The 12,015-nt window shown below is 45.7% G+C and overlaps 1 protein-coding gene across 1 annotated transcript; it reads left to right on the plus strand.

Moving 5' to 3' along the window:
* Positions 1–3,440: 3,440 nt before the first annotated feature.
* Positions 3,441–11,918, plus strand: C1QL3 (complement C1q like 3). The gene is made up of 2 exons (XM_071560426.1): positions 3,441–4,716; positions 9,171–11,918. Exons 1-2 carry the CDS (start codon positions 4,129–4,131, stop codon positions 9,348–9,350), a joined length of 768 nt encoding a protein of 255 aa, XP_071416527.1. The 5' UTR covers positions 3,441–4,128; the 3' UTR covers positions 9,351–11,918.
* The last annotated feature ends 97 nt before the right edge of the window (positions 11,919–12,015 follow it).

Here is a 12,015-nt window from a genome sequence, read left to right on the forward strand (position 1 = left end):
ACCAGTGCTTGTAACAGTCCAGTGTAGCAAAGCTTTAATTTTCAAGTAGACTGAAATCCAAAATACTTCTCTAAAATAATAAGAAGTAAAAATATAAGCAAGAGCATAACTGATGTGGATAGGAGTGAGCAGAAGCCATATGGAATTTGGCACAGTGTTCAAACATTCCTTTGGTAGGCATGCGCCTTTTTCCTCATTACTCCTGCTTACTGTAGTTGGTAAATGGCTGCACTCCCTTATATTTTTTCCCTTGGCTAACCCTTTGAATTTAGCACTGCAGGCACAAGGAGCCATTTTGTGCTTGGAGGCTGCAGAACACATTCCCGTGTGCCAGTGGGAACATGTTCTTAGATGTTTTTCTTCGGTTTTCCCCTGGACTGGTGCTGAGACAACAGCACACATGTAAAATGGACATACATGTTATGTTGTACATCTTTAAGTCTCTGTATGAATATTACCTAATTAGTAAGAGCTGTGAGAAGGCTGTTTCAAATGGCAGAAGCTGCAGGGGATGCAGCTCAAACGCCAGCTGCGTGTCTGAATGCTTAAGGGCCCAAGGAACAGGAAGGGAAGCAAACACTCTGAAAGGCTGGAGCAGGCCTGCAAGAGGACTTAGAAAATACAAATAAATTGAACGTGTTAAAGCTGGCAGCAGCTCATGTAGATATAATGGTTGTATTAAGAATGGACTGTCAATCTGAACTGTTAGCCTTTAGCATGGAGAGATTGTAACACAAGTGCTGCCCAAGCCTTAATTACAGCAAATCAAAGTTTTGACACATCACTTCAGGGAAACAAGGTAGTAAAAATATGTTTCTACATTTCCCTTTACTTTGCACCAGATACTGGGACCTCCAGACCTCCAGCATAACTTCTGAGGCCTTTGGTTTCCTATTCTCAGTTTTCTTGGAAAATAGTTTTTCCTTAGGAAGTAAGGATAATCTGGTAAATAAATTCAAGGTCCTAGGTTATGCTCCCAGCTAACATACAAGCTCCACTGACAACCTAGCACCAGTGCTTGCTTTGTTCTCTCTATTCTGCTTACTCTGGCTGTGATTTTTGTGGCTGTCTTCTTTGGCAGAAAGTCTGCAACAGTTTAGAGTGAATGAGCATCCCTGGTGATACACAAGAGGATAATACTGTCTAATAAAAATGAAAACATGGTTGGTATGGTAGGACCTCACCTCAAAAATCAGGGTTACCATAGCTGGTGTAATGAACTGAGGGTGTGCTTGCTGCAGGTAGGTCATTCAGCATCACTACGGCTTGACAGATCACAGTAGGTTTGTGTCTGTTTGAGGACAAGAGATCTGCTCTTTGCTCAGTGTGTAACACAGCCACCACAATGGAGGTTCACACAGGCCCTGTCACAAAAACCAGCTGGGTTAGGGATGTCTAAATACAAAACCTCAAGGGCCCAGCTACAGGATAATACAGTACAGTCACTCCTGGCCCAACTTTTCTCTTGCCCAGAAGAAAGAGCAATGCTCTTTCCTATGAGGTGAAGAGAGTGATGAGTTATGAACATAATCCTGTAGATGTGTTCAATTGCCTTCCTGGGTCTTGAGGGGAAGCTCTTAGCTGGAGGAACTGGCTAGCTTGTGTCAATGCTAGATAAAGAATTTTTTAAAGACAGATCCTTACAGGAAAGAAAAAAGAAATTTTTTTAAAAAAAGAGAAGGGAGGGATATTTACAAGTGTATGAATGGAACTTTTATCAGGAGTTTTCTGGGGAGATAAGGAGCTGGACTGGCCCATCTCCACATGGCATGGACACACTCTCTGCCTTTGAGTCTCTCAGGAAAGAGCAAAAGGAGCTGCTGACATTTCTGCTTAAAAGGAAGAATCAATGAATCTTTGTTTCCCACTGCCTGCTTGTTTGACCTTCTTGTGTTGTGGAATAGAAAAGAAATAAAAGAGAATGGGTGAGGGGAGAGGGGATTCATGCTAAAAAAATCCAAGACAAGATCACAGCCCTCTGATCATTGCTGGAGATGCCATTATTTGGTTGTTGTGCTATTTGCTGCTGTTGCTCATTTCTGATTCTTGCCTTGCTGTAATAAGTCACACTCTTTCCAGCCATCATCCCTGTATTGACAGGCAAATGTCACCCGCATTTGATTGACGTCCATTGCTCCTGAATACAGAAGTATGATTTAGGAATCAATTCTGTTTGTTTATTTAAACAGCTCTTTGTGTACCTTGGATATCTGTAGGCAGAACAAGTTCCTTAATATTTTCTTGGCAGCAATGCCACTAATATTGCACATTCACCTTCCCACTCAGTCACAGAGGTGCTCACCAGACCTTGGGGGAGAAGACTTTCATGAGCACACATACACAACGAAAGAAAAATAAGAAAAAAAGGAAGAAAGGAAGGAAGAAAGAAAGGAAGGAAGGAAGAATGAAAGAGAGAGAGAAAGAAAGAAAGAAAGAAAGAAAGAAAGAAAGAAAGAAAGAAAGAAAGAAAGAAAGAAAGAAAGAAAGAAAGAAAGAAAGAAAGAAAGAAAGAAAGAAAGAAAGAAAGAAAGAAAGAAAGAAAGAAAGAAAGAAAGAAAGAAAGAAAGAAAGAAAGAAAGAAAGAAAGAAAGAAAGAAAGAAAGAAAGAAAGAAAGAAAGAAAGAAAGAAAGAAAGAAAGAAAGAAAGAAAGAAAGAAAGAAAGAAAGAAAGAAAGAAAGAAAGAAAGAAAGAAAGAAAGAAAGAAAGAAAGAAAGAAAGAAAGAAAGAAAGAAAGAAAGAAAGGAGAAAAAAGAAAGAGAAACCCCAAAAATTTAACAAAATGCTTTGCTGCCCCCAAGTTAAGCCAAAGAGATTTTTTTCTCAGGTCCAGGCATCTGTTGATTTGCATATGCCCCGCACTTTCCTTTGGCTTCTAAACAAAAGGGAACACTTTCCCTCGATGTCGGTTTGCAATCAGGTGGTACCAGGCTTTCTTTAACATCGGGAAACACTGCTGCCAGTGATCAGTATGTCAATTTTATTTCACAGGAACAACTATTTCCTTCTCTGTCTTTATGGTCGTAATCAAGGTGAAGGGAAAGAGGGAGATCCAAAAGTGCCAGAAATGTTGATTTCTATTATTGTGGGTGGTATATTTTCAAATTACTTCTACTTGAACAATAGGTAAAGCATCTCTACATTTAAAGCGGTATTTCCCAGGAAACACCAACATGGTACAGTGGCCTCAAGGAAGCGTTAAGCAGGAGGTGGATTGACCTTTCAATTCTCGATCGGTGACCTGAAGGGTACCCGGAGGCTGCTAAGCACATCTCTTCCTCTTGGTCTGCTCCAGAAAGAGCTGTCATCGCAAGATGCAGCTAGTGAGTGAGGCTCACGATTTCTCTGTTCATTCGTTTGCGGGAGGGGTGGGGGAGGGAGAAAAGAAAAAAATATATATTTCCCACACTGCCAGAGTAATGCCAAACTCTCTGTGAGTGGGAAGAGCAGAGCAGATGCTGGAATGAGATGCCAAAGCAGCTCCCCTTTCCCCTGCGCTTTTGGGTGCCTATAAATTGCTCCAGCGCGCTTGTCAGCCTCCTCCTCTCCTGGCAGGTGGCACCCGGGCAGGATCCCGCTCTCCCTTCGACTCCGGCTCCGGCTCCGGCTTCGGCTTCGGCACGGCAGCGCGGGCACTGGGCGGCGGGCAGCGGGCCGGCCAGGAGGCACGTCCCCGCTGAGGACTGTCGTCTCTGCGAAAAAAAAAAAAAAAAGAGAGCGAAGAGGCGAGCGGGACGATCGCGAGAGGAAAGGCAAGTTCCAGGGAAAGTTGACTCGGACTGGCACAGCCTGCAAAAAAAAAAAGTCGATCGCCACCGGGAGCATAAAAGTGCGGGCGGCCGGGGCGCGGCGGCAGCTCTCCCTGCTCTCCCTCGCCCGCCCGGCGGCTGCAGCGGCCGCACCGGAGCGCCGCGACCCGCGGGAGCCCCGCGCTACCAGCGGCCCGTGGGAGGGCGGCCGAGCCCCAGGGGAGCCGAGCTCGCACGGGCTCGGCGTTTTTTCGGCTCTGAGGAGGAACCCCGCCAACCATCAAGATTTTGTCCAAAAGCAGACAAGAGGATCGCCCTGCTCTGAGCCGGCTGGTGAGCAGCAGGCGGCGGCTGATCGCGGCCGGCGCGCTGGGGGTGGTGATGGTGCTGCTGCTGGTCATCCTCATCCCAGTACTGGTCAGCTCGGCCGGCACCTCGGCGCACTACGAGATGCTGGGCACCTGCCGTATGGTCTGCGACCCCTACGGCGGCACCAAGGCGCCCAGCACGGCGGCCACGCCCGACCGCGGGCTCATGCAGTCCCTGCCCACCTTCATCCAGGGTCCCAAGGGGGAGGCCGGCCGGCCGGGCAAAGCGGGGCCGCGCGGGCCGCCGGGGGAGCCGGGGCCGCCCGGCCCGGTTGGGCCGCCGGGTGAGAAGGGCGAGCCGGGGCGGCAGGGCCTGCCGGGCCCCCCCGGGGCGCCGGGGCTGAACGCGGCAGGGGCCATCAGCGCCGCCACCTACAGCACCATCCCCAAGATCGCCTTCTACGCCGGCCTCAAGCGGCAGCACGAGGGCTACGAGGTGCTCAAATTCGACGACGTGGTCACCAACCTGGGCAACCACTACGACCCCACCACCGGCAAGTTCACTTGCTCCATCCCCGGCATCTACTTCTTCACCTACCATGTGCTCATGCGGGGCGGCGACGGCACCAGCATGTGGGCCGACCTCTGCAAGAACAACCAGGTGGGCGCCGCGCCGGCGGCAGCCGCGGACACGAGGGCAGCAGGTGCCCGGGTAGCACCGCGCCCCCTGTAGCGGGCGCGGCGCGGGCGGAGCGGCGCGGGAAGGGCGGAATGCGGGAGCCGGGAGCGCGAGCCGGGAGCGGGAGCTGGGCGGGGAGCGGCAGCCGGAGACGGCGCGGGCGCGGGTGCCGGGCGGGGGAGCAGAGCCCGAGCCCGGGGGACGCGCAGCGGGCGAGCCCAGGGCGAGATGAGTGGGGGGACAGGCACCCATCTTCTCCGCAACTGGGGACGGCCCTGCAGGCAGCGCCGCCCCGCTCCACCGAGGGTGCCCGGGGACCACCGAGGGCCCGGGATTCCGCGCAGAGCCGAGAGCCGCCCCGCCGGTGCCACTCCGACCCGCTGTCAGGGCCGCCCCGCGGGCACAGCAGCACCTGCTTGGCGCTGCTCCCAGCCCGCCTAGGCGAGGGAGCGCTGCCCACAGTTCTGCCGGGACGGGAGCGGGGCGGGGCGAGGGGGCGGTGGGCGCGCAGGCAGCGCTGCCCCAGCGGCGTGAGCAGAGCCCGGTCCGCGGCGCGGCGTTCCCCCGAGGATGGGAAACTCCCCGGGAAGGAAAGGGAGCCGGGGGCGGCGGGTGAGCTCAAGAGAGGGGGGTGCTGCGTGAGGCAAGTATGAGGTGGGTGTGAGAAAAGCAGCCACGGCACAGGGCTCCCACGGGGCGCTGGGTTTGACACGCTCAGCCCCCGACGGGGAACGAGGCTTCCCCCTGCCAGAAGAGCCGGTAACAGACTGAGCTCGGCGGCCGCAGACCTCGGCCCTTGGCGGGCCAGCGGCGGTGGAGGCGCCGGCTGACGGACCGTGCCGGGCACACACACCGGGCGTCCGGAGAGCCTAGGCACGGTCCGGGTCTGTCGGCATTCACCCGGGCAGGATCGAAACAACGGAAATAATTAAATGACTTGCGATGCTACCTGTGTCTGAAAGACACGGGAGTCATCCCTTTAAATTAGGATAAACGTTGCCATCGCGCTCACAGAGGCTGTGCCTATCCTGTGCAATTTTGCGTCCCTTCCGTACGTAGTTAACAGACACGGATAGGTTGGCTCGAATTCCTACGGGCGCTTAGCGGTACTGCCATCCCTCCGGCTCTGGGTGCCCGGCCGTACCTGTGTCCTCGGAGCTCCGCGGTGCTCCCGCCGCTCCGCGGGCCCCCCGTGCGGCGGGAGGGCGAGGGACCCGCCAAGCACCGGCCGCTCAACAGGTCCCTCGCCTCTCTGGCACTCGGGGGCTGCGGGGCTCTGTGCCGGCTCTCCCAGGCTTGGAGAGCCCGTAGCCAGCGCTGCCGCTCTGCCCGGGCTGTGCGCCCCGCGGCGGGGTGGGCTGGGGGACTGATCAGCTCCCCGCGGTGTCGGTAGGACCGAGCACCGGCCCCCATGTCCCCGCCGTGCCGGCGGGTCGCGAAGGGGCTCGTTCGTTGGCGTTTCTCCCCCGCCGAGTCCCGCCGGCTCACGGCTCTTTGTGCTCAGCGCACACGGGAGCGGCGGCCGCCCGTAAATTAATCTGATAACGCCACTTAACCTTTTGTTTATGGCTCATCAGAAGGCCTGTGAAAACAGAAAAATGAGGACACCAGCGGCAATTAACTAACTTAGAAAATATCTGCCATAAATACTGTCTCAGCAGATAAATCAGGACTACTAAAGCAAAATATATTGGTATAAATTCGCTTTGATATCTTCATACAAAGGCAGTATTGTCTACTGCGACAATACCATTTTATCTGCCAATAAAGCATAAATCTATTTCTTACCCCTATTTATAATGTTTTAAAGTGTTTATTTTTACAAACCCTGAAAATACATAGCAGTACTTTTAAAGAAGTACCCAGTTATAAATTTTCAATTGAGCCTGAAGTCTAACTGTTCCCAAATATAGCTCCTTTCAGTACCAGACAGACAAACTCTATTCAAAGAAGAAAAAAAGGCCTATGTATATATTTGTATAAACTTGTGTGAGATAAGTATTTAGGTAAATGCCTGCATATAAATTGTTTAAAATTGACTCACACTTTTAATTCATCAGTGATTATGATTTATACTTTAAACACTAAATGTTGATGTCACAGCAGTTAACTTCATGTATTAGTTGTAAAAAAGCTCTGAAATTTTGGAAGTTGTTAAATGGACTGATAAAGGTAACATTATTAATCCAGTGTTCTGTAACAATGAAAAAAGCCAGATGGTTGTCAAGTATAAAAAGATCATTCCTAAGCAATACATATGTGGAACCTCAAGGTCTTAACACTACTGTAGTGGTTATCAACCTTGAACAGGGAAGTGCTGAGATCAGTCAGCTCAGCAGATATGTGTGTGGAGTCTGAGAGCATAGCTTCATGAAAGAACTTGCATGGAACTTGCGAAATGTATTGTCCCTTAATGCTTTAATTTTGAGTTACATTTACTGTCTTGCAGCAGTACACTCACTGAGAATTCATTTGAGACTGTTCTCCTAGGCTTTAAAAAGAAATTGCGCTGGCTAACCAAGCAAAACCACTGAGAATAGTGTACTGGAGTTTACAGGACCTTTGCTGCTACAAACAGGGCAGTAAGATCCGCACTTTGGTTTCTAGACCTTCAATACCAGAATCATCTTTTTTTTTTTTTTTCAGCGAGTATGTACTATGTAGAATCTTAAAAATGAAATATCCAGTGTTGTCATCAATGTTCACATGCTGACTCCATTAGGATAGTCACTGAATTCTCCTTTACTATCCATAGAAACACAGTATTTTATACAAATCCACAAAGTAGCATTTCTTTAGGATGCAAATGGCAATTTGAAAAGTAATTTAAAACCGTCTGCTTGCCAGTATGCAAGATACTAGCTCTCTGTGGAAGTTTTTCTACCTCATCTCTAGTCTTTTCACTCCTCCCCACTTGCCCTTTCCATTTACGCTGCCAGCAACCATCTCAGTCCCTTACTTTCTCTGGAAGGAATTTCCAGGGTTAATAGCCCACAGACCCTTCAACTCCACCCTGCCAATCACGAATCCAAAGGAAATATCCGGTGCTTAGAATAATTATTGCTTAAACACTAGCAAAATAGATCACCTTTGTAAACAATACCAGGAAAGTCAGGATCAAGGAGCCCTGAAATAGTCGGGGTTTATCATCATGCCATTTATCAGTTTAAATTTGCAGCCTGTCACAGCACTGCAAGCCTTTGCAGACTTTCTCATTCTTCTCACAAGATGCATAAAGAATTTCCACCTACTGTGATTTTTAAACTGCATAATGCCATAAGATCCTGCATGGTAAAAGAACCCCCTCTTTTTAACATTTCAATATTAATGTCAAATTACATCACATGAAAATTTAATTTGGAAATTTATCATGTAAACTTTGAAAGGAATCCATGAAAAACTGTGACTTATAGCCTATTTTTTCAATTCAGAACAGATAAAATCCCACATACAGTACGCCAAGTCATGCATTATTACTTAGTTCAGCTTTGCAATGCCACTAAATCATTTACTGCTCTGTAACTACACTAGAACAAAGACAAGCAACAAGCAGATGACGTGTTACACTGAAATAAATCACATACAACCATGTTTAAATATTTTACCAAACAGGGTCAAATTATATATAAATGATTTGGAGACTTACAATGGCACAGGCTGTTCATTGCTGGAAACCAACATGTATCTTGAAACTACAGATTCCTTCCAGTTTGCAAGAAATGTCAAATTTAATCAGTAGCAGAACAGCAAGGGAGAAATGGGGAAAAAGTATGTTTAAGGGAAAGCTGCAAATGAAAAGCCCTCAATGACTTGTAAATTCCAAAAACCTCTTAAAGCAAATAGTGACTTGTCTGTGATTTTTCAAATTTGTATCTCTTACAACACAGTGAAATTAAACGTGTGCTTACTGAAATGTGGCAATAGCAGTTTTCCCAAACCCAGATTAGTATCCTTACCTGCTCATATGCATGTGTGTGGATGGGTGTGTATTTTTTGTATTCTGTTTTTGCAGCATGATCGTATTTCTGGTACGACAATAAACTGCCTCTGGAAAAAGTCCAGCTTGGGAGCTACCTGTGGATCCTCACCACTGTCAATCACTTGTCCCACTGAAATAAAAGTTACACCAATGTAAAACTGGCTGACGACCAGGTCCAGTTCTCCACTCTTGCAGATATATTTAAAAAGGCATTTACAAGAGACCAAGCATTCATCAGATGACTGAGAAAGGAGCATGTTATTGCTTTAGTTTCAGATGTTGTATTGTAGGAGAAAATAAGCAATAACCTTAGTAAAAAATTACAGTATAGGTTGCCACATGTTTAAAGTGGCAGCTCATGCATGCTGAATAAAATGTTGAGCATATGCTTTAATTTCACCATGCAGGAAAAAGTACCTGAGTTTTCTTAACTACTCATTATGTATTTTTTATGTAGGTTCGAGCTAGTGCGATTGCCCAGGATGCGGATCAGAACTATGACTATGCCAGTAACAGTGTGGTGCTTCATTTGGAGCCAGGAGATGAAGTTTACATTAAATTAGATGGAGGAAAAGCACATGGAGGGAACAACAACAAATACAGCACATTTTCTGGATTTATTATTTATGCTGACTGATAATGAATAAAAAGACCCACCAAAGCAGTCCAAAAATGAAGCCTGCTCTTCTAAGCAATGGATTTGCGTGGCAAAAGTCAATGAAACGAGCACCCCAGCAGAGAGTGACCACCAAACACCTCAGCAGCGGGGGAAAGAAGTCAAATGCTACCTGATTCACATCTGTACAACACAGAGAAACCTTATGTTAAAAAAACACAAACCAAGTTAAACAGATGTGCGATCCACTACCGCCAAAGCAAATACTTCCTCATTGTTCGTGTCCATGTGAATGAAGTTCTACATAGATCAAGTTTTTATAGGAAAAAAAAGCCCACCTAAGGACGCTGAGTTATTTCTTCAGTGTATATGGTACTTTGATGTGTTATGATCTTGCTGCTTTATCCATACTTCAGCTTTGGTTCTTGTGACTTACTTGCTAACAATGATGCTTGGAGTCCACTCATAGTGTGGTGAGGAATGATTTTACAATAAAAGGAAGAGGTAATCAAAATATACTTTCTGTCTGCAAAGAAATTGTTTGCCTTGTACTTTTCTTACCCTTCCACTTAAACCTAGAAACTAATCATCTTCAAGCCTTAACTCAGTGTTCCTGCTTTGCAGGTTTACATTAGACTTTTACATTAAAATTAATCCAGTGGAGTTGTTTAAATTTTGTCTTTCCCATAGCTGTGTTCTAAAAGAAAAAGGAGGACAGAAGAAACACTTTATTTTCCCCTGAAAAATATAATAACTGTCAAACTATTCCATTGGACCAACCCCCTGATTCCACCAAAGCCAATGGCAAAACTCCCATTGCTATTAGTGGAAAAGGGATTTGGCTTTTAATTTGTATATGTGTAAATATATATTTAGACAATTATTACAGGCCCATTCTTAATGGTTAGTTGTGTAAATAATTAGAAAGCCTGGCATCCACATCATCAGACTAAGGTAGAGTGTTTTCTTTGCAGCAATTTGTCTTCATTAGTCTTTTAGCACTTAGTCTGTACTTGAGTACTATTTTTAATAGACTAGTTAAGGATTAATATAGTGCAGATGTTCCACAAGAATTTCATAGGAATATAATGGGTCAAAACCTTAATTGTCTTAGGTGTCCTGCCTCCCTGAAGTTAGTGGGATTCTTCCTGCAAAGGAGCAGTGGGAGATCTGACACACAAGAAAATGCTGTCACACAGACCTTTTCCATGGAAGTTTGTTACCAGTTTGTAGTAAAGTGTGCCTATACGATGGACACAGATAAGCATATTACCAAAAATGATAATACATATGCAAAGAAAGAAGCAGATATTTAAATGAAAAGTGTGTATTAAAACTTATTTTTCTCATTCATATAGATATATATAGATATAGATATATAAATTCTCACAGAAGTGTAACCCATATAGAGGATTAACGGCTTGGAGAACTAGACTAAACATAGATACTATGAGTTACATAGTTATAAAATGCTTTAAAATCAGTCATACCAGTAATGTCCACATAATGTTTTTATTCAGAAAATGGATTTATTATTTCTTTTGATTTTGAGAAGCTCTCTGTTTCTCTCAGGTTAAAACTTGCAGATTTCATTTGAAACCTCATTTAGCAAGATTACTAAATAGTTCCGTAGTGTGGTTGGCTGTTATTTAACATTTTGGCAAAATCAAGGTAACATTTCTATAAATCAGTGGAGAGTAATAGAGGCTACTCCTAGCATTGCTATTTCATGTACTTTGCCAGGAGCAGCCTTGTCTAATGTACTAAGGGTACAACTGCAAGATTAACCGCACTAAAATGTCTGAAGTGTCTGTCACTGTGACAAGAAAGCTCTCTGGATGCTCAGCAAAAGTCTGATAAAGATTTTACACATCTCTCTAAAAATCTCATTTGGCTGAGTGAAGCTACTCTTAAACGGAACTCGTTACTCTTTGTTCCTGTTTTGAGTCGTCCAAGTCAACACAAATGCCGAATGAGTCCCAGCTGACAGAGGATGCCAGGCAAGCTCAGGCAGGGTTTATAAGGGGACATAGTGCTGCCAGCTGCTTGGGTATTATCTCACCAGAACTGTTAAGCTTTTACTTTATGACAAAGTGCCAGCCTATATCTGTACATTGTAGTGATTACTCCTTTTATTTCTATGAGGCAATGATTTAATAACAGATGTATAACTGACTTCGTTTGCTGGTTTCACTGTTGCTTTACTGGCCAGTGCACTCACACAGCAGTGTAGCTAGAGAGCCTCCACGCAGTGTCCCACAGTGATGCACCAAACTAGAGATCATTTACAACCAGCAATGTGTATTTACTAAGGTGTTTATTGGAAAAGCTCAATACTACAAGACGGGTATGGTCAAATTTGAAGAAGCTTTTGAAATCAAGCTCCTACTGCTACTGGGTGAGACCGTTTTTTGGATAGATCACCTGCCCTGGTTAAAATTAGACAAGAACAAAGAACACACTTCATGTAAAAATCACATATAAGGCAAACATTTCTTCCTTTTTCATCATATCTTGATATACTGATTTGTAAAGACTTATATCACAACCTTTGTTATAACTATTGCAACTCATTAAAACTGTATTATGTAATATATTTTGGCTTCTGGTGTTGCATCTTTACAAAAAAGAAGCTGGTCTGCATCAAGTTTTACATGATCACTGTGAGATTTCAGAAGTTCATGAT

The sequence above is a fragment of the Pithys albifrons genome, chromosome 7 (genome assembly GCF_047495875.1).
Source record: "Pithys albifrons albifrons isolate INPA30051 chromosome 7, PitAlb_v1, whole genome shotgun sequence".
NCBI lineage: Eukaryota > Metazoa > Chordata > Aves > Passeriformes > Thamnophilidae > Pithys > Pithys albifrons.